At 31.8% G+C, this 25,489-nt stretch overlaps 1 protein-coding gene across 2 annotated transcripts; it reads right to left on the bottom strand.

The window, feature by feature from the left end:
* On the bottom strand, nt 1-25,210 carry LOC129218533 (PITH domain-containing protein GA19395-like). 2 transcript variants are annotated; one of them, XM_054852823.1, is made up of 6 exons: nt 24,984-25,210; nt 21,431-21,474; nt 17,439-17,516; nt 11,494-11,598; nt 6,095-6,203; nt 1-211 (listed from the first exon to the last, which is right to left on the bottom strand). In XM_054852823.1, the coding sequence occupies exons 1-6, from the start codon at nt 25,170-25,172 to the stop codon at nt 110-112; spliced, it is 627 nt and encodes a 208-aa protein (XP_054708798.1). In that variant the 5' UTR covers nt 25,173-25,210; the 3' UTR covers nt 1-109. The 2 variants fall into 2 exon arrangements, with proteins under 2 accessions (XP_054708798.1, XP_054708799.1); XM_054852824.1 differs by having other exon boundaries at nt 24,980-25,076.
* Between the last annotated feature and the right edge of the window lie 279 nt (nt 25,211-25,489).

The raw sequence follows: 25,489 nt of genomic DNA on the forward strand, positions 1-25,489 counted from the left end.
TTAGCTACAGGCAAGTATTTTACCTTATTTACTCGTATAAATGTTAATAATGCCAAGATCAGCACATACATATATAAAAATATACAAATAAATTACAAAAGGATTCATTTTATCGAATTTGATGTGGAACAGGATCAAAGAGTTTTGTTTTGTGATCACATGGATTTGGAGCTGATTCATAGGTGCAAATGGTTATTTCTTGTCGTGGTAACTGAAAAGAAAAAAATCTTGGTACAGTTTGATAGTTAAAAATTACACATTTTCTTCAAACTCTTTTGATAATTAAAACTAATTTTAAATTACAAAGCTTTCAATACAGGGCTATTAATCAGATTAACTTATCACATTAGGCATTTCTATTGCAATCATATAATTTTGATTTTTTTTTTTTTTAAATTTCTAATATGGTAATAACAAAACAACTACATTACATGTACATCATTGAACATTTTACATTCAATTTTTGCAATATTTTAGAATCCTTGGCATAACAAATCAGTTATACCTTGTAGCTTGTAAAAAATATGACCATTTAATTATATTAGTTGTAAAAATTAGGGATTCCATTTATGTAGTACTTCAACGCGAATTTTTTTTTACCAGTGTACGTTTCATGCGGAAAACACTGCCTGTGTGCTATGAATGGAAAATTTAATGATGTGACTATAGTCTTAAACATAGTGTAAAAAGATAAGTGAGTCACTGAGAGCAAAACTGGTGTAAGTTGTTTTTTTTATATATATAATTTTGTATTTGCACCATCAAAAATTTATTTTAACTTCATTCTACTGCACGTGTACCTGTGGGTTCAATCATTTACTGATAGACAATAATCGTAAAACGAAGTAGCGGTAGTGTTTTGTGCAAAGTGGCTACGAAACCATTCAATTACTCAAAATACTGTTTTATTGACTTACAATTCTTTTGCACTCAACGACTCATGTAACAATGAAAAAAAAAATAAGGATGTGAAATTTTTAGATGTTAACTGGAAAAAGAATTCATGGAACTAAATCAACTGTAGAAAAAACTCTAATCTAAAATAATTTATATCTAAACGAGGAAAATTTTATTATTAATTTCAGGAAATACTGGTTATTGTTAATATCTTTCTAATTTTTTAAATTTAACTCAAACATCATCTACAACAACTGGGTTCTTCATATCAATAGTTTCCCAGTTCTTGATTATGTGTAATTACTGAAAAAATCCCTACCTGAAAAATTAAAGGTACTAAAAATCTGTAGACGTTAAGTAGTTGACAATGGAAATAACGTTTTCATTTAAAGCATAAAAGATGTCCGAAGGACTTCCTTTACAAGAAAATTCAAATTATACTTTTCTAATCACAGAAAGATTTTTAATAAGTAAATAGGGTAGACTGATCAGTGAATGACCACTTACTGTCTAACTACAGATTGTATGGAAATTTCAAACGTCCAGATAAGACGAATCTATTTAATGAGGGGGAAAAGTAAAAATTTGATGCGCATATTCCGCTCATTTGAGTGAGACCTCTGCTTCTGCAAAAGCTGACATCGCTAAAAATTAATAGATTAGTACATTTCTGGCTGTAAAACGGATGCTTATCTTTCCATACAATCCGTGGTCAGACAGTAAGCGCATTTTCCTTTTCAAAAGTTTATAGTGTTGTTAAAAATTATATCTGCCTCATACAGTAAAATCGCATTAAATGAGGTATGTACGAGGGTCAGTCAAAAAGTTAGTTGCATTGCTCAAGAAAAAAAAAAAAGGATTGAAATTTTGCATTCACTTTATTGTTATCCTAAAGTTCCATTCAAAATCTACTTTTTAACATAACCACTCCGTTATTTAAGCATTTGTTGAGGCGTGATACAAGTTTTTTGATGCCTTCTGCAAAGAAATCCCGTCCAATGTCCGATAACCATTGTTGGGTCGCGTGCACTTTGTCATCTGAATGGCATCGTTGCTTTGAAAGTTCTTGTTTCATGGGACCAAAAAACATGGAAGATAGGAGGTGAAAGGTTTAGGCGGCTAGAGAGGGTGATGCAAAACTTCCCTCCTACACTTGGCCTTCCCTTGCGCTCAGCGTCGTCAATATCTTGTACGTCCATTTTCAAACATGTTGCACCATTTTACGATAGCTTGTCGTGATATTGCATTTTAATCATACACTTCATGCTACTGCCCATAAATTTAAGTGCAGTTGCATTTTTTTTGCCCACAAAATCAAATTCCTAAACACATTTCCAATTTGGACGCTACTTGCAGCTGCCGAGACATGTTTGTGACTGATTATCAGAAAAACACAGGGTTCGAAAATATCATGATATTTTTGAAAATATACCATATTTTGATATATATCGGATATTTTGATATGTGTCCAATATTTTCAATCAACCCGAACTCAAGTCTTTAAAATAGTAAATGCATCTTCAAAACACTCTTTATTTTCTTATATTGTTATTACAACATGAAGACTTAAAATTAAGGTTTCTTTTATTATTTATATCTAGCATTTCATTTGACATTTTAATCAGTTTTAATGGAATTAATTTAGCATTAGCTTTTTTACTCATTTTTCTTCTGTTAGCTAGTTTTACACAGTTATAATATGAATGAAAAATAAAAAATCTGTATTAGTTGGTGCACAGCCATAGGACATTTTCTTTTTTTCTGACCAAAGTTTAATATTAAATTAAGCACTTTTAATCGGAATTAAAATTGTTACATTGCTAATAATTTTATGAATATAAAATAAAAAAGGAATACTATATTACTTTGCTATGTTAATAATGTATTAATACATCTTAAAAATATAGTACATAACTTTTTGGTTATTTTCAAAAAAAAAAAAGGAAAAATATTACTATGATTAATATAATTTTTATATTGAAAATACTGTGGTTGAAAAAATGAATATTGAAAATATAAAAATATCATGATATTTTCAAAATAAATATCGGATATATATCGGCGAACCCTGCAGAAAAACTAAACTCGCTTTGAGGAAGCCGCTACGTCACATGATAAAGGTACATGTCTGAAGAGTTTCAAATTTGCCTCAGACGAAACATATTTACGAAGTAGTGCAACTAACTTTCTGACTGACCTATGTAGTTATTTTTAAAAAAAATGTGAGAATTTTTATGGCCCTGCATCAAGGCTTTTCGGGGGATTGAAATGAAAAAAAAAAAGTGCCGCGACTCAGTGAATGAACACCCCAACCAGTGGGAAAACACAGCATTTTCTAGTTGCTTTCTATCTGTTAATGGATAGAAGGGAGTTACTACTGCCAATTCATCTAATAAAAATGTTTTAAAACCTTATTTTTTCGCAAAAAAAATTGAGGTGTTCATTTACTGGGCTGTCTACTCTAAAACCTCCTCAAAATATACCGATTAAAAAATTTATAAAGCATAACGCACCTTATTTAATGAATAAAACAGAAATTCTAGAGAACTAGTATCTTTGGACAGAACGATGTATCTTAATGTTAATGATACACTACCTTGTACTTGGAACTCAAATTTGATATTAAAGAGTCAATGAGCAGAAAACAAAATATATGCCTTCTAACATTTACAAATGTTTTTGTAAGTGTTTATCTAAATACATAAACGTTACTAAGTTAAATGACATTAAGAAAAATTTGTCTAAAAAATTACAAGCAAAGTAATAATTACACGAAAATAGAATTGTACCTATCTATACACAGGAGTACATTTAATATCTTTCAAATCATTTGAAAGTGAACAAGAAAACTTCTTTGAAGTTTTATATTCAGTTTTTTTTTCATTGAGATTTCAAAAAATATTTTACTTTGAATATTTTAAGATAAGGATTTTCTGCTTCAGTAAATTTTATTTTAGTATTTATTTTACTTTTCATTTAGTTTTTATTTTATTTATTTTATTTTTCAGTTAAAAGGTTGATTAGGTACCAATAATAATACAAGGAACAACCATACCACACGAAAATTTTCTGTAAAAGAAATACTCAGAAAAAAATCAACTGTGGCTCCTAGGATTTTAGTTTATGTCACTTTTGCTTATGAAAAAATATATATCTCTAAATTAAAAAAACTTTCTTTGGCTGAGTTTGAAATTATATTATAAAACATAATTCTTGCATAAAAAGTATTAACAAGTATGAGAGTAAATCGAATATAAACTATAATTTTTTTGTTATGATTTCACTTTCTAGCCAGATGATGTTGTGTAGAGCAGATGTTTGGTTTATGAGGAGTGGGGAACCGGCACCAGTGCGCGCTGACTGCAATTTAACTGTTAATACAGCCATGACCGAGCAAGAGGTACCTTCAGCTGTTGCGCAACGGATTATAATTAAGTTTTTAACCAATGAAGGGGTTAAACTGTCAGAAATTTTTACCCGTTTGAAGGCACAGTTTGGCGACACTATCTCAGAATTGTGTGTATACGAGAGAATTTGAAGGTGGACAAGAGCGAGTTAAAAACAGAAGTCATAATCGACACCCAAGATCAACCTCACAGACGACAACATCCATAAGATTAGACACCTTATCGAAGGGGATCGCCGATTAACTGTTGAAGAAATTTCATTAGAAGTGGGTATAAGCTATGGAAATGTTCAATCCATAATCACTGATCAACTCGGTTTCAGAAAAATTACACTCGATGGGTTCCAAGGTTGTTGACTGCAGTCCAAAAACAGGGCAGGTCAGAGATCACTGAAAGGCTACTGACTCGATTTCAGCAAGAAGGGGAGGTCTTTTTCCAGCGCATAGTAACATGTGATGAGGCGTGGCTACATCACTATACCTCCCCCCCCCCCCCCCCCCCCCGAGTCCAAAATAGCCAGTAAGGAGTGGAGAAGAAAGAACGTAGATTGCCCAGTGAAGGCCAAAATTCGTCTCTCTGCTGGAAAAATCCTAGCAACCATTTCTTTTTTGACTCTAAGGGAATTTTATTGATCATTTTTCTGCACAATCGACGTATGATGAATGCAGCTCACTACTGCCACTTGTTACGGTCAGCAAAAACCGCCTATCGAAAGAAAAGATGGGACATGCCCATCAGAAATGTCATACTGCTTCATGACAACGCCAGGGTTCACACTGCGGCCTTGACAAGGGATACCCTGGAAAAAATGGGCTGGGAAACCCTCGAGCACCCTCCTTGTAGCCCTGACTCATCCCCTGGTGATTATTTTTTATTTGCGTCTATGAAAGAATCGCAGGGAGGACAGCAATTTGGAAGCAATGAAGAAGTCGAAGAACACGTACGCAGTTGGCTTAACACACGCCCTCAAATTTTCAATGAACAGGGTATAAAAAACTTCCAAATCGGTGGCAAAAGTGTTTGGATCATGCAGGAGACTATATTAAAAAATGTTAAATAAATGATTTATGTATAAGGTTACTCAATAAACATATAAAAAAAATTACCGTTCATATTTGATTTACCCTTATAACATTAAATGAGTTCATTTTAGAGCAATCAATAAAAATACACATTGCTTATTGACCACAACAGCAGTTCATCTCAAAAAATTATTTTAAATGTAGCAAGTAGTAATAAATATGTGATTTTAATACTCTTTATTGTTGCAGCATTGGCACAAAGTTAGTTTGCATAACTGGTGCATGGTAGGGTGGGATATAAACAGTCAAGAGTGGCACATTTTAAAATTTTCATAAACTTCAGAGGAAAATTTTTATTGTAAACTATACATTTACGCTGCATAAACCAACCAGTAATCATAGCACATCAAAATGCTTTGTGTATATTGTAGCATTTGAATATAAATCATCTGAACTATTGTAAAGCACTTATTTTTCCCGAAATGAAGACATTGGTGGTTTTACGAGCTGAGCATATTGCGAATCTTATATAATCAGAACCAAAAATTGACTATCTGCAGATAGTCGAAACATTTCGCGAATCTTAAATTTTTGTGATTATGATGGGCTCGCAAAAACAAGTGCTTGTACAAAAGTATAACTTTTAAAAAAACAACAGATAATAAGTAACAGAAAATTAAGGGCTTTTTTATTTCTAGATGTTCTACTGTTACTGATGAGCGTTATGTACAAATGAGCAAAACACATAAAGAAATGTGAAAATCTCACCTTAGTAAATTCGCCTTTTAATCCTATGTAATAAATTTTTGTAGATTCTGCACCAAAATTCTTTGGGAAATATATTGTCAAGTGATGCACATTAGGGAACTTCACAACCCTATAGAAATTAAAACACACATATGACAAAAAAGAAAAGAAATATACTTCTTGCATTCGTTTCACCAAAAATGTATTTTTTTCTATTTCCAAAAGTTAGTAATTAAAATAAATACACAAAATAACACGCTGCATAAATACACATCAGAGCTTTTAAGGTGTAAAATATAATCTTACTTGCTATTGTTAAAACTTCTAAAAACTTAAAACACAAGTTTACATGTTAGTTGCATCAACAATGTAATTTTAAGCATTAATAAACTAACAAATCAAGCCGAAGCTAAATAAGTGTAAAAATTATCATGTTAAAGTTTTTCAAAATTTCTCTTTTAGTTTTTTCCGAAGTCATTTTGAATTGCTCAGTACTGAAAAGAAAAGCAACAAGCAAGATAAGGACACTTTTTATTTTTATCATTGATTGCAACTTTTAAATTGAACTGTACACAGAAATAAAAGAATTACAGGATATTAACTCTCTGCAGATTCATGACCACTAGCAAGAATAAAAAATCAGATGAAAATGTGTTCCACTTGCACCTGGAAATCTAGCAGCATGTTGTTATTTTTCAGATGCATAGTAAAACTATTATTGTATTTTCAATCGGTGGGTCATTTTTCCTTGTTCTCAACATGAATATTTATACATTTCTCATGTTTAGCTCTTTGCTTCGAAACCTTATTTGATTTTTTGTTTAGTATGGCTTTAATTTATTGGTAATTAACTGAACAGACAATTCATCTATGAATAGAGTTAACACTACTTTTGATTTCTTTTTCATTTTCACACTGCATTTAAAAATATCAACAAATAAGGTAGAAAACCATGCAATCAGAGTTAATCAAAGAGATCTCATATAGATGAGAAACTTGGAAAGTTTATTTTCATCCATGAACATTAAGTGCAGCTTCAAAACACATGTAATGAATTACACTAGGTAAAATTTTCCAAAAAAAAAAAATCTTGTTTGTCTAACGGTATTAGTTTATGTTAACTTGAGCAGCAAAAACTAAGTAGAAAAGAGTTTTATCCCTGAAACTTCACTGTTGCAACTATAACTGGTACAGTATGAGAGGCCAATTTCAAAATCATGAAATCCGGAACTTTATCCTTTTAATAGGAAAAAAACATGTTTTCCCCATATTTTTTTCAGTTTTAAAAGTTTAAAATTGTTAATGTTCGGCAATCACTTGTCAAAAACAGTATTTTCAGTTGATTTTTATTTCCTTATACAAAGTAAAGGAGGTATTGTATTCGCAAAAAAATTTTGACCCAAAAATCAGTCTTAATTTCCATTTTGCTCGCCCCTGAAAGAATATTGAGTTTTTTTTTTTTTTTCAACTCAAACAGATGTGGATAGATGCCTAAAAATATATAGACGCCCAAAATATTAATTTTAACGATCCTCGAGTTAATTACAACGAGTTTTCTCGTGACGTACGTATGTGTGTGTGTATGTATGTCTCATAATTCAAGAACAGTATGCACTAGAAAGTTGAAATTTGGTACGTAGACTCCTAGATGGGTCTAGTTGTGCACCTTCAATTTTCGTTGCATTTGGATGTTCTAAAGGGGTTTTTACACCTTTTTAAGAAAAAATCATTGTTAATTTCAATGCAAACCCAAGTGGTGTTATAATTTACAAATACAAATGTGACGACCAGCAACAGGCTCTGGGCCCAGCTAGGCTGGTCCTAGTCAATTAATTAGTCCCCAATGAAGATCAATGGCCCTCTTAAAGCTATCCACCCCCTTGCTCATTACCGCCTCTTCCGGTAAGCTATTCCAAGTGCCCACACCCTGCTAAAGTAGTAGTTTTTCCTGATTTCCAAGTTAGCCTGAGATTTAAATAGCTTAAAACAATGACCCCTTGTCCTACTTTCCACGCAAAAATTTAATCCATTTACATAATTCATTTTGATAAATTTAAATAACTGAATCATGTCCCCTCCGACTCTCCTTTGCTCCAGGCTATACATGTTAAGCCTATTAAGTCTGGTATCATAATCTAAATCTGAGAGTCCCCTTACTAATTTAGTTACCCTTCTTTGGACCCTTTCCAATACGAAAATATCTTTCTTCAGATAAGGCGACCAAAACTGAACAGCCTACTCCAAATGAGGTCTTACTAAACTCCTATATAAAGGCAGAAGAACTTTCTTAGATTTGTTTGAAATAGATCTATTTATGAACCCCAGCATTTTGTTGGCTTTGTTACTAGCAATACTGCACTGTTGACTAAACTTGAAGTCCTGATTTATAAAGACACCCAGATCCATAACATTTTCTGCCTGATTTATGACTGAACCCTGTAAACGATATCTCATACGCTTATTTCCATGACCTAAGTGTAGCACTTGACATTTCCCTACATTAACTGCCATACCCCATTTATCTGCCCACTTAGTAATATGATCTAAGTCCTCTTGCAGCTGTATTACTTGCTCTTCATTTTCGACAATCCCCATAAACACTTGGCAATACATCACCAAGGTTATGGTCTCCAACTTGGTGACAAATTTGGCGGTTTTTTTTTAAAAACCTGGTTTTATTTTGGCCACTATTGGCAATATTTAGAGAGTTAACCATTGAATCCCATTAAAATGTCCTATATTGGGAAAATTAATCTGTATAAAAGTTTTTTTTTTTTTGCGTTGGTTCGCAACAAAATTAGGATGAAATATTTAAAGTGTTTCTTTGCTTACTCCAAGGCATTCTTATCATCAAATTGGTGTAAAACGAAGTCATGTGATGCACACATCAGCTCATTTAAAAAGTTGTTTCAAAGCCACGTGTTTCGTGTTTTTTCTGCAATAGGAAAATTTTCGATTTTTCAATTTTATATTTATATGATAGAGTAACATGTATGAACATCATAGGTGAAAAAATTTTTGCGAAACGATAAGTAGTTTTTTTTAAATTAATTTTTAAAGTTCAAGCGCCTGTGACGTCAGATGGCATAGGAAGTGACGTCCGGTAGGAGAGAAACGCTAGCGAACCGGTTCCCATGTCATGGGAGAAACCGAAGAATATGCATTCGACTTCGAAGACCAAACGTAAAAGGCTTATCTCCTCGCGTTTCTGGAACATTAAACCTCTCATCCTCTCGGAAATATTCGAATATCACCATTGATATTATTTGAGGAAGATTATTTAGATTGTGCTTTAACGAGTCCGGTCTCCATAGTGTGTTCAAAAGGATTATTGAATTTCTAAAAAATAAAAATATCAGCGCGCTCAAAATGTCCCGAGCGAAAACAAGGGATCATCGGCGGAAGGCTGCCCATTCGCGCCCTGTGACGTAGACTGGTGACGTTTCAGAAGAGCGCACTTTTGCGCGTGGATTTTTAAAAATTCATTAAAAACCAACCACAGTGTTTTAAAATTCGGCGATGGTGAATTTTTTAGTTTTGAGGGTCAATTAACCATATGCAATAGCCAAAATATGAACATTTAATAGGTTGCAACTTCCCTATTGAGAAGCAAACTTTTAACATCCACTTTCGGTTAACGATATTTTTTTCTCTTCCCATTGCATGTAATACAAAGCCTGCTGAACAAAAGTACGAAATTATGTTTCGTAAAAATTTGATTTATTTACTTTATCGATTGGCACATTGCATAATCATAAAAATCAACACCCACTGACTACATGCGGCTGCAATTTATCTCCCACTTTTGGTTTAGCATAAAGAAGTACACTTACATTCAAATTGATCAAAAAATAAAATAATTTTAGCGCAAACATTAGTGAAACCAGGAAATACGTATCAAATATCTTATGACAGGAGAGTTTTTACTATTTTGTGAGCCAGAATCCAAAATCCGGAAAATTTCTGAAACCCGGAAAGGTCGCAGTCCCAAGCATTCCAAATTTGTGGTCCCAAAAATAGCAACTTGTATGTTTTGTTGTTCCTTTTTTACCACTTTTTTAATACAACTTTTCTCATATAACTGTCAGAAAGTCTTATTTGAAAGAACACTAGATCGATGACTAGATTTGGGGACTCATTCATAAAAGTTATACATAACATACACTGGCAAATTTCCCAAAACTACATTTCTAGGTTGATATCAATTTCTATAGTTTCAGTTGAAATCTACTTTTTATTTGAAATATAGTACGTATCCCCTTCAGCTTTTAATACAGCATAACTTAAAAATTATTATGTTGCCTTAATGGCAGCAAGCAAATTTCTTTTCAATGTCCTGACCACAAAATCAACATTTTTGCACACACACACACACACACACACACACAAAAAAAAAAAAGTTTTTCCATGTTTCTCTACATAGTATAAAATGAAGTGTCCAAAAAGCGTCTGTGTGTTTGAACTCGCAAAACTCGAGAACTACCCAGACGATTTCGCTAAAATTTTCACAATTTGTTTTGATTTTGGAATATGGGGGTGAAAAAATACTTGAATATGTTAATATTATATATCGTTGGAAAGGGTAGACTTTTCCGCGTTTTATGCAATTTGTTTCAATGTTCTAACTTAGTTATATAGGGGAGTTATTTTTGTTTTTAGCTCTAATTTGTTTAGGCTTAGCTAAAATTTATGCACTACTTTTCTCATTAAATCTATCAATAAAAGCGAAGGAATGGTCCCACAGTTTTCGTTTCGAAACCATTCAAAAGAGCTGCTTTTTTTACTCCAGATCTAACTCGACCTATGGTCGAAAGTTTAACCCTCTATCTCCATTAGAAAAAAGTTACAAGCGAATTAAATGAAGTTCAAAAATCTGTTCTCTATTCAAGTTTTTAACCATTTTATTTTGTGTTTCCATGGTTACGCTTTTTAAATCCATCTTTCTCATTTTGTTTTAATTTCTTAAAAGTATTTTAATATCTGTCGTCATTGTTTGGAGGAGAAATTTTGCATGATGGTTTTTTTTTTTTCTTTCATTTATGCCTGATTGTTGAATATACGTCACTTGACACAATGGTTATTTTCAATGTAGACTGAGCAAAGCTGGGCAACACAGCTAGTTTATGATAAAACCAATTAGGAAATGATATTGATTGCCCAGAAACAAAAATCGCACTATGTACTGCTATCAACATCTTGGGATTTGCAAAATGTGAAATCAAAAATGTGGTGAATACGGTTATAAATGATTTTTGAAAACAAACTGTAAGCAAAATACTTTTGCAAAATCTTGACTAAAATAAAAAATAAAATTTTGATATTGTATGAAACATGAATATAAGATATGAAGCATTAAATTTAAAAACCATTGATAATCAAGATAAACTAGACATATATATTTCTTTGACATAAGATCTTACTTAATGGGATATTCTAAAGTTCCTGTTAAATCTGGCTGCATTTCAAATTCTTCATCTGCTTCACTTGAAACATCATCAAAGTTTATATTAGGTCTATTTTTAAACCTGAAGAGAACAAATGTATGACAATAAATGTATAATTATTCTACTACTTTTTAGAAAGCAAACTTTCATTTAAAAAAAAAATATTTTCTTTGAAATACAGCAAATAAATTTGTTTTCAAATGATACATAATCAGGGATGTTTGTCAGTCTAGTTCAAAACCCCAGAAAATTGCCACAGTAATTTCTTAAGTGTTGCACCTACATTTCCCCCCCCCCCCCCCCCCCCCCCCCGAAGCCAAAGCTAAAACGAAGTTCCTACAGGGATAGAAGTGACCGAATTGTCACATATAGGACCACAAAAAATATAGGACACATTATATGAATAATTTTGCTATGAAAAACGAAATAATACATATATGTTATTCAGTTATTCTTATCAATGATTTTGTTTAAAAAAAAACCTCAAACAAAATTATAACTTACATCTGAAATGACTTTCCTGTAATTGAAACAATAATTTTTGAAAAAACAGTGTACTTTATATACTAAACTAGCAAAAATACCCGGCGTTGCCTGGGTTAGCAATAATTATGAGAAACAATCGTTACTTGCATTTGTTTTCTGTTTTAAGTGAAAGAACTTAAAACACACCTTTTTGACGTGATTTAAAATCTAGCTTCTTTCTTACTCATAAAACTAAAGTAGCAGTATGTAAAAAGAGCAAAATAGTATTCATTTAGAAACGAAAACACGAAATTTAAGCGTATACAAATTTGAAGAATTTCCGAAATATGAAATTAAACTTCACATGTTTAAAAAGATTTATCAATTAATACTTATTTTTTTTACATGGAGTCTTACTTTCTCTGTATGGCTATTGAAGAACGAACTGTTTAAAAAATGTAGCCGCGCGCCCAGTGATCCCTTTAAAACCTCCCCCAAACGCAAAATTCTAAAAACAACTTCAGACTTAGTTCTCGAAACTCCACCCACTATAGAGTGACATCACATTGCTGTAGCCAATGAGAGAAGATGCCTGTTGTAGGATTTAGTCAGTTGCGTTTTTTAATTTGAAATTCGTTTGAGCACATACTTTCAGCGAAAAATCAGACGTCAGAAAGTTTATTTACTGTTCTTTTTAAAAGATATATAAGGTAAAAAACGGGAATATAGGAAATATAAGACATTTTTGAAAAATATAGGAAATATAGGACGATTTTGATGCTTTTTTTGAAAATTTAGGATATATAGGACTACTTCGACCCCTGTTCCTACTACCAGGTTATTTGCATTTACAGTAAAACCTGTAAAGTTGATCACCCTTGTAAGTCGACCACCTGCCTATGTTGATCACTTTTGTCGGGAACGGAATTAGTCCTATCTTATATAATAACGGAAAACCTCTATAACTTGACCACATGCCTATCTTGACCACTAATGTACTCCAAATTTGGTTTGGAGTATTGTAAAAAAACCTTTAAGTTGACCACTTGGTTATTTTTTTAAAACTTAATTAAACAAATTATTTTATTTATTTATTATTTTTTTTATAGCTTTCTAAGAATAATTTTAATGCTTTGATGCCAGACCAGCATTTTACCAACTAAATAAAACAGAAGCATATACTTTTTATTCTCCAAACTTGGTTTTCTTTTGTTGTTCTATTTAAGATAGCCTTTTTTACTCGCTGTTCAATGAAAACAGGTGTCAGTAGAGAAGTGCAAAGTCTTTTCTTCCAGTTGGAATGTTTTGTGGCAGCACTGGAATTGTGCTAAAGAGTAAAGTTACTTATTTCTAGTGCAAGGCATTAAGAGACACGACGTTTTCATTTTCAGCTGCCTTTATGAACTAGGAGAGTCCAGCTTGTTGCTATTTGTGTTATACGTTTTACATAAAATGGCTTCAAAAAAGAAAGTTAGTTGAATTTGAGATTGATAATATTAAAATTAATTGAAAAGGGAGAAAGCCAGAGAAAATTAGCTGACACACATGGAATTTCTAAAACTAGTGTCTAATATGGTAAATACAAGGGAAAAAAAAATATTTAAATAACTTTTTTAATTATTGTTTCAAAGTAATGTTAAACAATAAGAGTGAGTTAAACAGAAAGAGTAAGTTAAACAGAAAGAGTAAGTGTCAATTAGTCAACAAGTTCTGTCTAGAACTAGACGAGCTTACTTTCCCTTATACCCATACTACTTTCTAGTACCTGATCAATATTCTCAAAAATAGCTAAAGTTGCAAATTTTTTCAAACATATTTTTAAAATACTTTAAGCTGATTTCTAGGAATAAAATATTCCTCACTCATCTAAAAAAATTAGATGCGTAAAAAAAAAGAAAAAAAAACGAACAAATAAAATAGCAGCAACTTTTAAACAAAGCAGCTAATACACTTTTTTCCATTAAAAAAAATCTTTAACAGCTTTCAAAACGAAAAAATAGTAATTAAAATTAATAAGCTAATTAAAATAAATACATCATATCAAAAAAAAAAAAAAACATCTTTTTCCCCTGTTGCCAAAAACTTTTTTTTAAATGAATTAATGCACTTACCAAAACAAAAAAGTAAAATAAAATTAAATGTCAACTTAAAGAAATAATTTTCATTGTCAAAAAAAAAAAAATTGTCTGCGAATATGCGCCTCATGCAGAAACATAAATGACTTCGAGTTTATTCGCCAAAAACTGAGTACCTAAATTGAAACTTTAGAGTAAAAATAAGAACAATTCATATCAACAATAATTATTTTACAGTTAAAACCATAGCTGCGGAGTCGGAGTCAATCTCATTTTGAGATAAAGGAGTCGGAGTCGAATATTTAAGAATCGGAGTCAGTGATTTGTCCTCCGTGTGTAAATTTTTGCCAAAGCTACGAAGTCAGAGAGTCCGAGTCCGATTAATTGTTGGGCACAGGAGTCGGAGTCAAGTGCCCCTAAATTCTCGGAGTCAAACTCTGGAGTTTGGCGTCAAGAGTTATTTCCAACAAAATTTGTTTGAAGTAAATCCGCCTTCAAGTACAGAATCTACATTGACTTTCAGTTCCCCGTAAGCGATATTGTTAAGGGATTTGAACTGTTCAAAATTAAACGGAAAATTGTTCAAATAAAAAAGATATTTTACATACAAGTTTTTCATCAAAAGCTTTTTCCTACAAAGTTTGTTTGAAGCAAATTCACCTCACAGTTCGGAATTGCCTTGAATTTCCCCGTAGACGCTAATGTTAAGTTTTTTTGAACTGTTCAAAATTGAACAAAAAATAGTTCAAATCAAAAAGTAAAATATGGGAATAAGATGTTCTCGCCGAGATCTTTCGAACAAAAAAAAGTTTTTTCGAATCGGACTATTCATTCAAAAGTTATTAGGGGGGGACAGACAGACAGACCGACAGTCATTTTTCCCCATCTCAATACCCTACTTTCCAATTTTTAATTTTTCGATATTTATTTATTTTAATTATTTTTGACATTTTTTTTGTTTTTCACGATATTTTTAAGATGCCTTGAGCCTTCTTTCATGCTTTTTTCTTCTTTTTCTGACTTTTACTGGGAAAGTAGGCTAAAAAATGAAAACATGATGCAAGAAATGACAAAAGATTAAAAAAATCACTTCCACCCTTTATGAGCTGACACTGTGTAAGTTGACCACCACAGTACTGCACCACAAGTGGTCAACTTACACAGGTCTCACTGTATCTACAAAACCACTGATAAAACACAAATATAAAGTTGCACTAATGTGTTTTTTCATTGTATTTTTGAGGAGCAACAACTTACAAATATGAATGATGAGATTATACATAGGAGAGAATAGAAAATCCTGAAATTTTTGGATTGTAAATTGCAAAAAAATCTAGATTTTCTCCAGCCCTCAATCATTGCTTCTTACCCGATTTTACCCTTGTGTTCCCCTTTAACTACAGCAATTTGTAATTCTAGATAGATATTACTTATAGGAAATTCAAGTTCTTTAAATACCTAACTAAATCACAAGCAATTGATAAATTTCTAGCACTTGTTGAACTATGAAAAATTGGCTCCACTGACCTGTATAAAGAACTCTCAATACAGTGGATGCCGGTTAATTGAATCAATCGCTTTAAATGAGTCAAATTGGCAAAAACAGAACAAAATCCAGCTTTCTTGAATGAGTCGCTTTATTGAATCAGCCGCGTTATGGAATCAAAACTGTTGACAACGAACGTGATTCATATAAGCGGCGGCCACTGTAATCTCCCATGTTTAAATGAGCTATTTTATTGTTCTAAATTATTTTAAAAACATGATTGTAAATTGAAAACTCCAGCCAAATTCATTTCCTAAAAGAAGTTAAGTAGTGACTACATTTCGAAAAAAAATGTAGTTGCTATTTTATTTTAAAAGTACAGTATGTGCTAGGGCTTAATGGGATCACTTTAGGACACATACAATGTGATAACAATAACCAAAAGAAGCCAGGACACACAAATTGATGATATTTTTCAATTAAGAAGCACTTATTTTTACAACTGCAAGTTAAAGTAATTATGACTCAACTAAACGCAGTGTCAAATTATAAATTAGCAGATAGATGTTTTTTTCTACCGATTGAACCAAAAGTCAGATGCTACAAAGACTTTTTTGCCCATTTTTAAAGAAAGATCTTCTGCTTTTTGCCATATTAACGGGCCATTTGCTCACGAATCCTTTTCCCTGATATTTGTAAACCAGTTTCAAGCAGATGCAACTTCAGCATTTTTTCCAGCACGGTTTTGCTTGCAGTTTAAACTTTCATTTCGCTTTGTTTTCAATCTTGCCATGATTTTTTTATTGACTTTTATTAACTAATTTTATTAACAAAATAATTGCTGAGAAAGTTTTACCTGTACTGCAGTATTTCTTTCATTCATCATGGTTAAATTGTCAAAGCATTTTAAAATGTTAATTTTTTCCTTGACAGTTAAATCATTGCGTTTTTTCTCATTATTTTTACCTTGACAGTTAAATCATTGCGTTTGCTAAAATGTTAGACCGTTTAAAGTAAAGTTTTTACTATAACTGGACAGGGAGAAAATTTCTTCTGCTTTACTGATAAAAAGAGAACTTGTGTTACTGGAAGCTACATTAATTCTCTCTTATGGGAAGAGATCACCATCAGCAACAAGTCCAACGACAGAATTTTTGCATGTGCAAACAAAAGGTATCTTAGAAGAAGCCTGTGGCCATTGAGAACAAACTTTTTGTTGTTACTTTTCTAGAAAAAAATTACATGGCTATTGAAAACCACAAAATGCCACACAGAAAGTTAATCTTCCCAGGATTTGCTTTTGTATTTCTGTTGATTGAGGAACAGAAAAGGGGAAAATATTGAAGGTTTATGAAAAAGTGATTACAATAAATGAAGAATGATTATAATATCTGACTTTTTAAACACATGTTAATATACAAGTGTTCCGGAACTGCGTGATTCTGAGATAACATTAAGCGAATGATAACAGTAACCGTGATCACATTAAGCAACATTTACCGTAGATGTATTTGAATATTACTTCATTTGTAATAAAGTAGCTATAAGATACTCTGATATACTTGAGGTATCGCAAAACTAAACTGGCAGCATTGTGAAGGCTGCGCAGATCCTAATCAGAGCATTACAACATTGGCAGGCTAGGTTGCCCTAACTATAGACGATGACCCCTATTATACAAAACAAAAAATCTGATGGGCACAACGTGTAATTCACTTGACTAAAAAAGGGTGATAGAATATCATTTGGATATTTTATCATACTGATGTAAAAGAAAAATGTATGATTTTTTTTTCTAGCTTAAAATATTTGTAATAAATCAAGTAATTGAAAATTTCAAACTGGACTGAATATTAAATCATTTAAAATCTTGTCATAATATAATGAGTACATACAATTTCATCTTTGATGGATGTGTAGTATCTTCTCCTCCAACAACAATTATTCCTTTCAATTTTACAATACCTGTAAATCTGGGGAAATAAAAGTAAGAATGAGAAACAAACAGACCAAACATAAATACATATCTTTGTACTAAAATGCATATGCATCGTCGCCTCAAACCAACAGCAAGACATGTAATCGCAGGAATAACAACAAGATATTCTACTGTTGCTTTGAGGCAACGATATATACGTATATACATGTATAATAACATTAAAAGCTTTTGTTGGATAGCTTTTCACTTATAAGGTTATAACTTTTTGCATTGAAAATAAGCTTTTAATGTAACCCAAAACATGTGCCTGTATTATTTTTTTATTTATTTGCAATATTTCTTTTTTAATTAATGAATTTATTTTTTACATTGCTGTATATATTTCAAAGCAAAACCTTGTAAAAATATTCTCAAAGCAAGATTTTAAAATTTTGAGACTTTTTATTTATTAAAAGTATTTCATTCAAAAATTGCGAGCTAAGTCCATGTCTATACATTTCATTAAAAAAAAAAAAGAAACTAGAGACCAACTTGACACGGTGAGTTTTTAATGAATTAAAAGTGAAAGTATAAAAGTTGAAGGACAAAGAGCAATCTGTTTTTAAACCAAAATGTTAGAGAAACATTGTATAATAGTAGTTGAAATAAAAATTTAGAATATTGTTTTGTTAAATAGTATGTACTAGCACTACATGGGGTTTGTTACGATTCGGCGCTGACCGTTTCGGCGCCAGATTTTTGCATTCTGAACTTTATGAATTTCAGAAATTTTAGTTCAAAGAAGGAAAAAGATTTCTGGAAGAAGAATGTGAATTTAGCGCTCTAGAAGCTAGTTTTTATTTTAAAATTTACAGTGGGGGAAAAGAGGGGGCATATGTGATCCACGTATGTTTTACTGCGATAACATAAAAGAAAATATCTTGAAAAATTAGCAAATAATGCCAATACCAGTCCTACCTCTTTGTCTATTTTTTTATATTTTTTTATTAATGCTGAACCGTTTTGTGTTTCTGTGGTGATTACTTCTTTGTTGCTGCAGCTATTGGAAATAATTTCATAAGTCTTCTTCACGTGAAAACACGTTTCAAACTAACCAAAAAGCTCGACTTAACTATTACAAACCCATGTACGGACATCAAGGTAAATTTAGGGCATTGTTTGATTTTTTTTATTGACTAAAAAATCATTTATTTTTTAAAGTTAGTTCTAAACACTATTATTTTTCTGTACTCAATTTATAAATTTTTTGTAAATTACTTTTTTTTTTTTTAATTTTTATTATTATTATTATTTTTATTATTGCCTTTTTTTTTGTTACGAAATAGTCAGTTGACAGTTTAGTGCTATAGAACAGTTACAGGAACTAAAAAGACACAAAATATTTTATTTTTATTTTTAAAAAAATTTAAAATATTTTTTGTTCATTATACTAGTCTTTATGAAACTTAAAAGCAATAAATAATCTTTACATAATAAAGTTTTTTCTTGTCTATCCTGTGTTCAAAGCACTTTACACAACTTAACTTTGTAGAGAGCAGGGTTACACGTGTGAGTTTCTCAACACGTTAACTTTTTCCAATAAAAAATATAAAAAATTCATCTTATTATTAGTTGACATTTTTAAATTTTTTACAGAAAAGATATTTAAGTAAGTGCACAAATGAATGATCAGCAACGAAAAAAAAAAATCAATTTAAATTGAATGAGTTTTATATTTACATTTCATAGAAAAATGTCAATGCTGTTTCCTAACTTATCTACTTCGAAAAATTATGAAGATGTTTTTAAACTTACATGTTATCAACTAATAATAAAAAAGAAAACAAAATACACCTTTAAAAATATTACTTCATAAAACTTTTTACAAAACTTAAAAAAACAAATGATATCTTGAATTTTGAAGTAATGTTTGGCAGATTTACATGCTGACAATTTCGATTTTTGAACCGGTCGTATTGAAATGGGCCGCGCCGAAATGGTTGTGCCGAATAGTCCCATTCCGCACTACATGCAACTTAAAACAGACATATGGTTTTCACATAGACTAATAATAAGAGTAGACCGAGCTTTCTCATTCTTGCTGATGAAGAAAATTGGTTCATAGATGTATCATGTGACTAGTGGAAGGGCTTGGCAAAGACTTGGGCAGCATGGTTGCTAGATGGCAGCATTATCTATAGTTTGGCCCTCGACATGTATTTTATGACAATGCGTTTTCATTAAAAAAACCTTCCAGGTGCAGAGATTGAACTGTTTTTCTTTTTGTTATGCATTATTTTGACACTAGTAATAGTTTTTGATCAGTTTTCGGTAACTTTTATTTCATTTGGAGCTGTCAGCGTTGGCGTGAACGAAATGGCGTAAATGTTTTGCGTTAACGCAAAAATGTACTAATCGGTATCTTAAATTGAAACTGTAGGCAAAAATCTTACCGTTTGCCGATTCTTCTTGGTCGCTTGCATCTTTAATTGCTTAGAGAGTTATTGAAATTGACTAAAGAAAATGCACAATGCTATCTAAATGAAAAACTCACTATATTAACAAAATATTTACAACTTAGAATAACAAATTTACAAATCGGACTCCATAAAAGATCATTCTTCCGTGTTCCATCAATTATTTTATTTCGCGCTGGCGTTGATCGTCTGCTACGATTAACGCCCGCTGTTGCTAGGATATCCACCAGTCACATGGTTTGGTTTATGAGCAGCAAAAGGGTTGCCATAGCTCGGTCTACTCTTATTATTAGTCTATGGGTTTTCAGACTGTCTGTAATAATGTAAGAATGCGTTATTACATTTTAAGAGTCCTTCTACATCAGCGTTTCTCAACCTTTTTGACCTGCAGACTGGCAGGTGCATTTGAAAATTTGTAGACCAATCATGTTCTTTCCTCTCTTTTCTTTTATTTATTTTACAAAAAAAAAAAAAAATTGCAAATTGCAGACCATTAAAAACACATTAATTTGTTTCACATACAAAGGAGAGGTTTTTTTTTTCTCCTTGAAAAAGAAAAAATATTGCCCTGAGGACCGTTGAACACTTGTGAAAACTTTTCATAAAAGGCTGAGGTTTTTATCTCTCATAAAAAAAAATGTTCAATAATTTTGAAAGAATACTGTGTAAGAGGAAAAATCTCTAGAGTACCGGTCAAATTTTTCTGCAGCCGAATGTTGGTACTTTAGACCACCAGTTGAGGATCGCTTCTTTACATGATGAAAACATGGCAGTAATGCTGTTGTACATTAATTCTTGTTACAAACCATGTTTTAAAAAATATTTAATGCATTAAAGAGTCAATAAGTATGAAAATAATAACCATCAGAGTGGGAAATAAGATTTACTTCAAGGAGCAGCAATGCTCCTCAAATTCGGATATTGAAGAGCAGTTCTGATATTTGCTAAATTACATTTTCAACAAGAAAACAAATAAGTTTTAAGAAATGTAATATTTAATGCTTGCATTTAAAAAGTTTCGAACAATGGCTTTGGTTACAAACTTTTATTACTTATCTTTTACAAAATAGAACGGGTGCTTTTTTCTACAACGAAAAATTTGCGATGCAAATATGTCTGTGCATTATGTGTGTGCTGACTGTTGAAATAGACCATACAGAGTGCCTGCAGTTTCACAGACACATGGAATATACATTTTTCTCTTTTTTTTTTTTTTTTTTTTTTGTGTTTAGAAAAATATTGTTCGAACATAAGATAAACATTTTCAAAACACCTTTTAGATTTTTCAAAAATAACTAAATTTTTTAAACTTTTATTTATGAAACTAAAATGAAAAACATTCAATACAGATGTTGGTATGGAAATAAACAATATTTGAACTCTAAGGAAAGTGAAGAAAAAAGAAATGAAAAGTGAAAATTGTTAGGTTAAAAAATTATTACAAACAGTTTAAGCTTTAAGGAAAACTTAACAGTCTGTGTTGAATACTTACGGTACATTAAACAGCAGCTCTTCATCAACATCACTTTCAACAAACTGAAATAATAAAATGAGAAATACAAATTTAAAAGATATTATTAATTTAAAAAATACTACATCTTTACAGGCCATTTTCAAGTTTAAACAGAGCCAATTTAAACTGAGGGCTAGGGTTCTAAATGACAGACCTGGTCATTTAGAGACCCTATTATGTATTTGCTTTCATGGATCTGAACAGCATAACATATTTGAATATACAATATAGCGGATAACGCAAATTTGGTAAAAACGATGCTAACGTACACAATAGCCTTTGAACAATAAATAACACTCGCATATTATAGCTATAACGATAAGAGTGCGAGTAAAAATGCATGTAAAAGCTAAATAACAGAATTTTTTTAAAAATACTAAGCACTTTCCATAATGCCCTCAAAAGGACAAAATAATCTTTCTGGGTCAGAAAGGAGTTTAAGAATTCCTGTAGCTTTTGAAAATTCCAAGAAAATGACACCACAGATGAAGAAAAGTGTGGCTCAAGTCATGAAGAAAATATTTTATCATTATCTAGCTTTCAATCGTAACTTTGAGTGTTGAAACATGCATATTTTTCTTATTGGGAAAGTTTGGTTTGAAATGACTTGAGCCGCACTTTTCTTCCTTTGTGGTGTCATTTTCTTGGAATTTTCGAAAACTACAGGAATTCTTAAACTGTCCTTTCTGACCCAGAAAGGTTATTTTGTCCTTTTGAGGGTGTTATGAAAAGTGCTTAGTACTTTTTAAAACATTGTTACTTTATTCTTTTCAGTATAAATGTATTTCAGAAATAGAATACTTTAACCATCACGAAACTTCACCTTATTTTTTCATATAAATGCTCGGTATAGTGAAAAAAAACTATATACATGCCTAAAACTTGAAGCAGTTGGCACTAGAATGTAATCCTTGTTCCTCTCTAGGATTTATGCTTGCTAATTTCATCCTTGCTTCAGAGAAGCCTTGATTCAAAATTTTTATTATGATTGCTTTCAACATTACTGTTGCAAGGCAACAAAATGTGTGACAATGGGTTTTATATTTAAACATTTAACGGGAAAATGACATGAAATTTGCTATTTTCCATCCTAACGGAAATAATAATTTCATTCCAGAATTTTAATTTTTCCGCGTTAAGATGTATCTTAAGATTAGGCAAATCATTTAGTGAAATCCAGAAGTCTGTAAGTAATCTAGTTGCTGAAATATAAGCAAAAGCAGATCTCGGATTACCATTACTCAATGACCGTCAGGCCAAGTATAATAAAAGTGCTAAAAAAGGATCACTCCTTATTGCACCGGATTACACACATATGCGGACAAATCGTGCAAACAGATTTACTGCAGCAGATCAAGTCAGGTTACTCCAAAAACCCATAAGGGAGGGGAGGTTAATTCTTTCAAGACTGGTTGGTCACTTGTTTATGCACATAAATAATGTAGATCTAAAGTAGTAAGTAGAGCATAGATCTAAAGCAGTAAGTAGCGTAAATATAAAACCAAGTTTCAACTGGTCAGCAAGTACACCCATATGGGGGGGGAGCTCAAGCCCCCCTTTGAAATGAGAACTTCCTTGCGTTTAGTACTTTTTCCTTTGCAAAAATGTAAAAACATTTCTTCTCCAGCAATTAATGAATAAGTTATTAAAAATGTCAAATGTTAATATCTAATCTGTATTAAAATTGGTTTCTATGGGGAAAATATCTTTGCCCCCCTGAAAATTTTGCATATGGGCACCCTTGCTAGTCAAGTTTCTGTGATCTTGGAAGGTTTGATGTAACACAAAAGGAGGGGTAAGAAAGTAATAAGACTGTCTTTACATAGATTTTGCACCAAGCTAAAATGTGCACATTTATCCACATTCATCTCCAAAAACAGAATTTTTTTTTTGAAAGTGTGAAAGGCCTCTGATAAGCCACCCATGGATAATTTTGAGTTCATTGTAGTTGAAACCTTACTCTTCCCTATTTCTTCTTCATACCTACATTCTGATTTTTTTTTATCAACATTACTTACGCACATATAAATGAGTGACCAGATCAGTTTTGTTCGGAAAAAAAAAACCTCCCTTCTTCCTATGTGTTATTGGACTGATAATTTTTCTAAAAATTGGACTGGATCAAGAGTTACCACATTTTAATGATTTTTATACATGACTAGCATTCCCGTACCTGACATTGCTCGGATAATGGAATTAGCAGGGATTAACAGTGCTTGGTCCACCTAGTTTCGAAAATCCCCTATAATAATTACTTATTACCTATAACTTTTTCTAATTTGGGGAGGATCCCGGGGACCCTGGACTCCTTATATATATATATGCCCTTGTCCTTAACCGATCTTTAACTGTTATTAACGATCCTTTTAAAGTATTGATTATCTTTGCAAACACAGGTCATCCACATTTTATTGTTATACCTATGTTTAAGCTAGAACTTCTTTGTATACAACATTTTTAGTTTTTTTTTTCTGGTGCTAAAATTATTAAACTGCCTGATGAACTGGCTTTGGAGCAAGCTACATAACATTGGTCGTGTGAAAAAAGGTCTTCTCTTAAATCGATCCCTGCTACTTTTAATGTCTGTCCTTGTGACTTATTAATGGTTATTGCAAAGCAAACTTTAACAGGAAACTGCACCCTTCTAAATTCAAAAGGATAGTCCGCCTGTGATGATGTTCTTAAAAACTTCGTTTCTAGTTTTGAAAAAATAAAAGCAAAAGACAGAAACATTATGATTTGACTTGAGAAAAGCCTCGAAGAATCACGTGAGAAACAAAAACGATATCAAATGTATAGTTCGCTATCGACCAAAAGTTGAGATGAAGCACTGAATAATGATTTGAATGGAGGAAAGCCTTCGAAAATAAGGGATTTGAATTCAATGACAGGTTTTAATTTCGCAGAAATTAAGAGGTTTTAATTAATTTCTCCCGAACTAATTGAGATTTCGAAAAATCCTTTCTTAGTGGTTACTTTCGTAATCATGCGGACATGCCTGCCAAATTTCAAGTCTGAAGCTTCAGCGGTTTCGGCTGTGCGTTGATATATATATATATATATGTATATATATATGTATATATATTATCTCAGGACATTGATTTTTATATATTAAGATAGATTTATTTGAGCATATATTTTTATACAAAGAATTTCAACAATAATCTGTAATGCCGTCATAAACCCGTATTACAGGAGGTGAAAATTCTAAAAATTAATGTAAAATGCATTTAATTCATGTCCTTTATCAACGATTAGACCAGTGGTTCTGAACCTTTTCACCACTGAGGACCACTTTTGGTACCCTTCCGAAATTGTTACGTGAAATGAGATGAATCCAAAATTTATCAGCTGTTCGAGAACTACATGAAAATTACTCCCAGACCACGACACTAACACTACATATAAAGAGGAGGGAAGGGGTAAGTTGAACATAACTTTGGAATAAAAATAGAATACCCCTCCCCCCCCCTCTTTTATAGTGATTAAAAAGTCAATTATAAACTAATGAACACAAAATTTTTATACAAACATGGTCCGTATCCAATCGCTTTTCCCAGGGTTTAAAAACTTTCTTCCCAGATCCTTCCTCAACTTCATTCAAGCATTGTACATTTTCAGTATCAATTCTAGTAAACAAGCTGTATTCAATTCCTAAATCATTGGGTTGTTCTTGTGCTTCATGTTCGCAATGTCCATGACTATGTCCGTGCCCTGACATGACGACGCGAAAAGTTCTGTTTACTATTTTTCTAGAAGGCAAAAAGAAACCGGAACCGGAAATAGTTTCACCTAGCATGTCACTTCACTTCTAATCTGTGTTTCGTATGATCATGGAGGAAAAGTAGTTATAGTAGTAACTAAAGTCCACAAAGTGATGTTTTATTAATTAACGATTTACTTGCTAAACCTTCATTTAAACATCTTTTTTTAAATAATAATTATTATTTAAGGCAAAAACTTAGCTTTCCTCAATTCAAAGCATTAGTTTAATTCAAGACCAACTTACTTGAAATCAGGGCTGTGGAGTCGGAGTCG

This window comes from Uloborus diversus, chromosome 3 (genome assembly GCF_026930045.1).
Source record: "Uloborus diversus isolate 005 chromosome 3, Udiv.v.3.1, whole genome shotgun sequence".
In the NCBI taxonomy this organism is placed as follows: Eukaryota; Metazoa; Arthropoda; class Arachnida; order Araneae; family Uloboridae; genus Uloborus; species Uloborus diversus.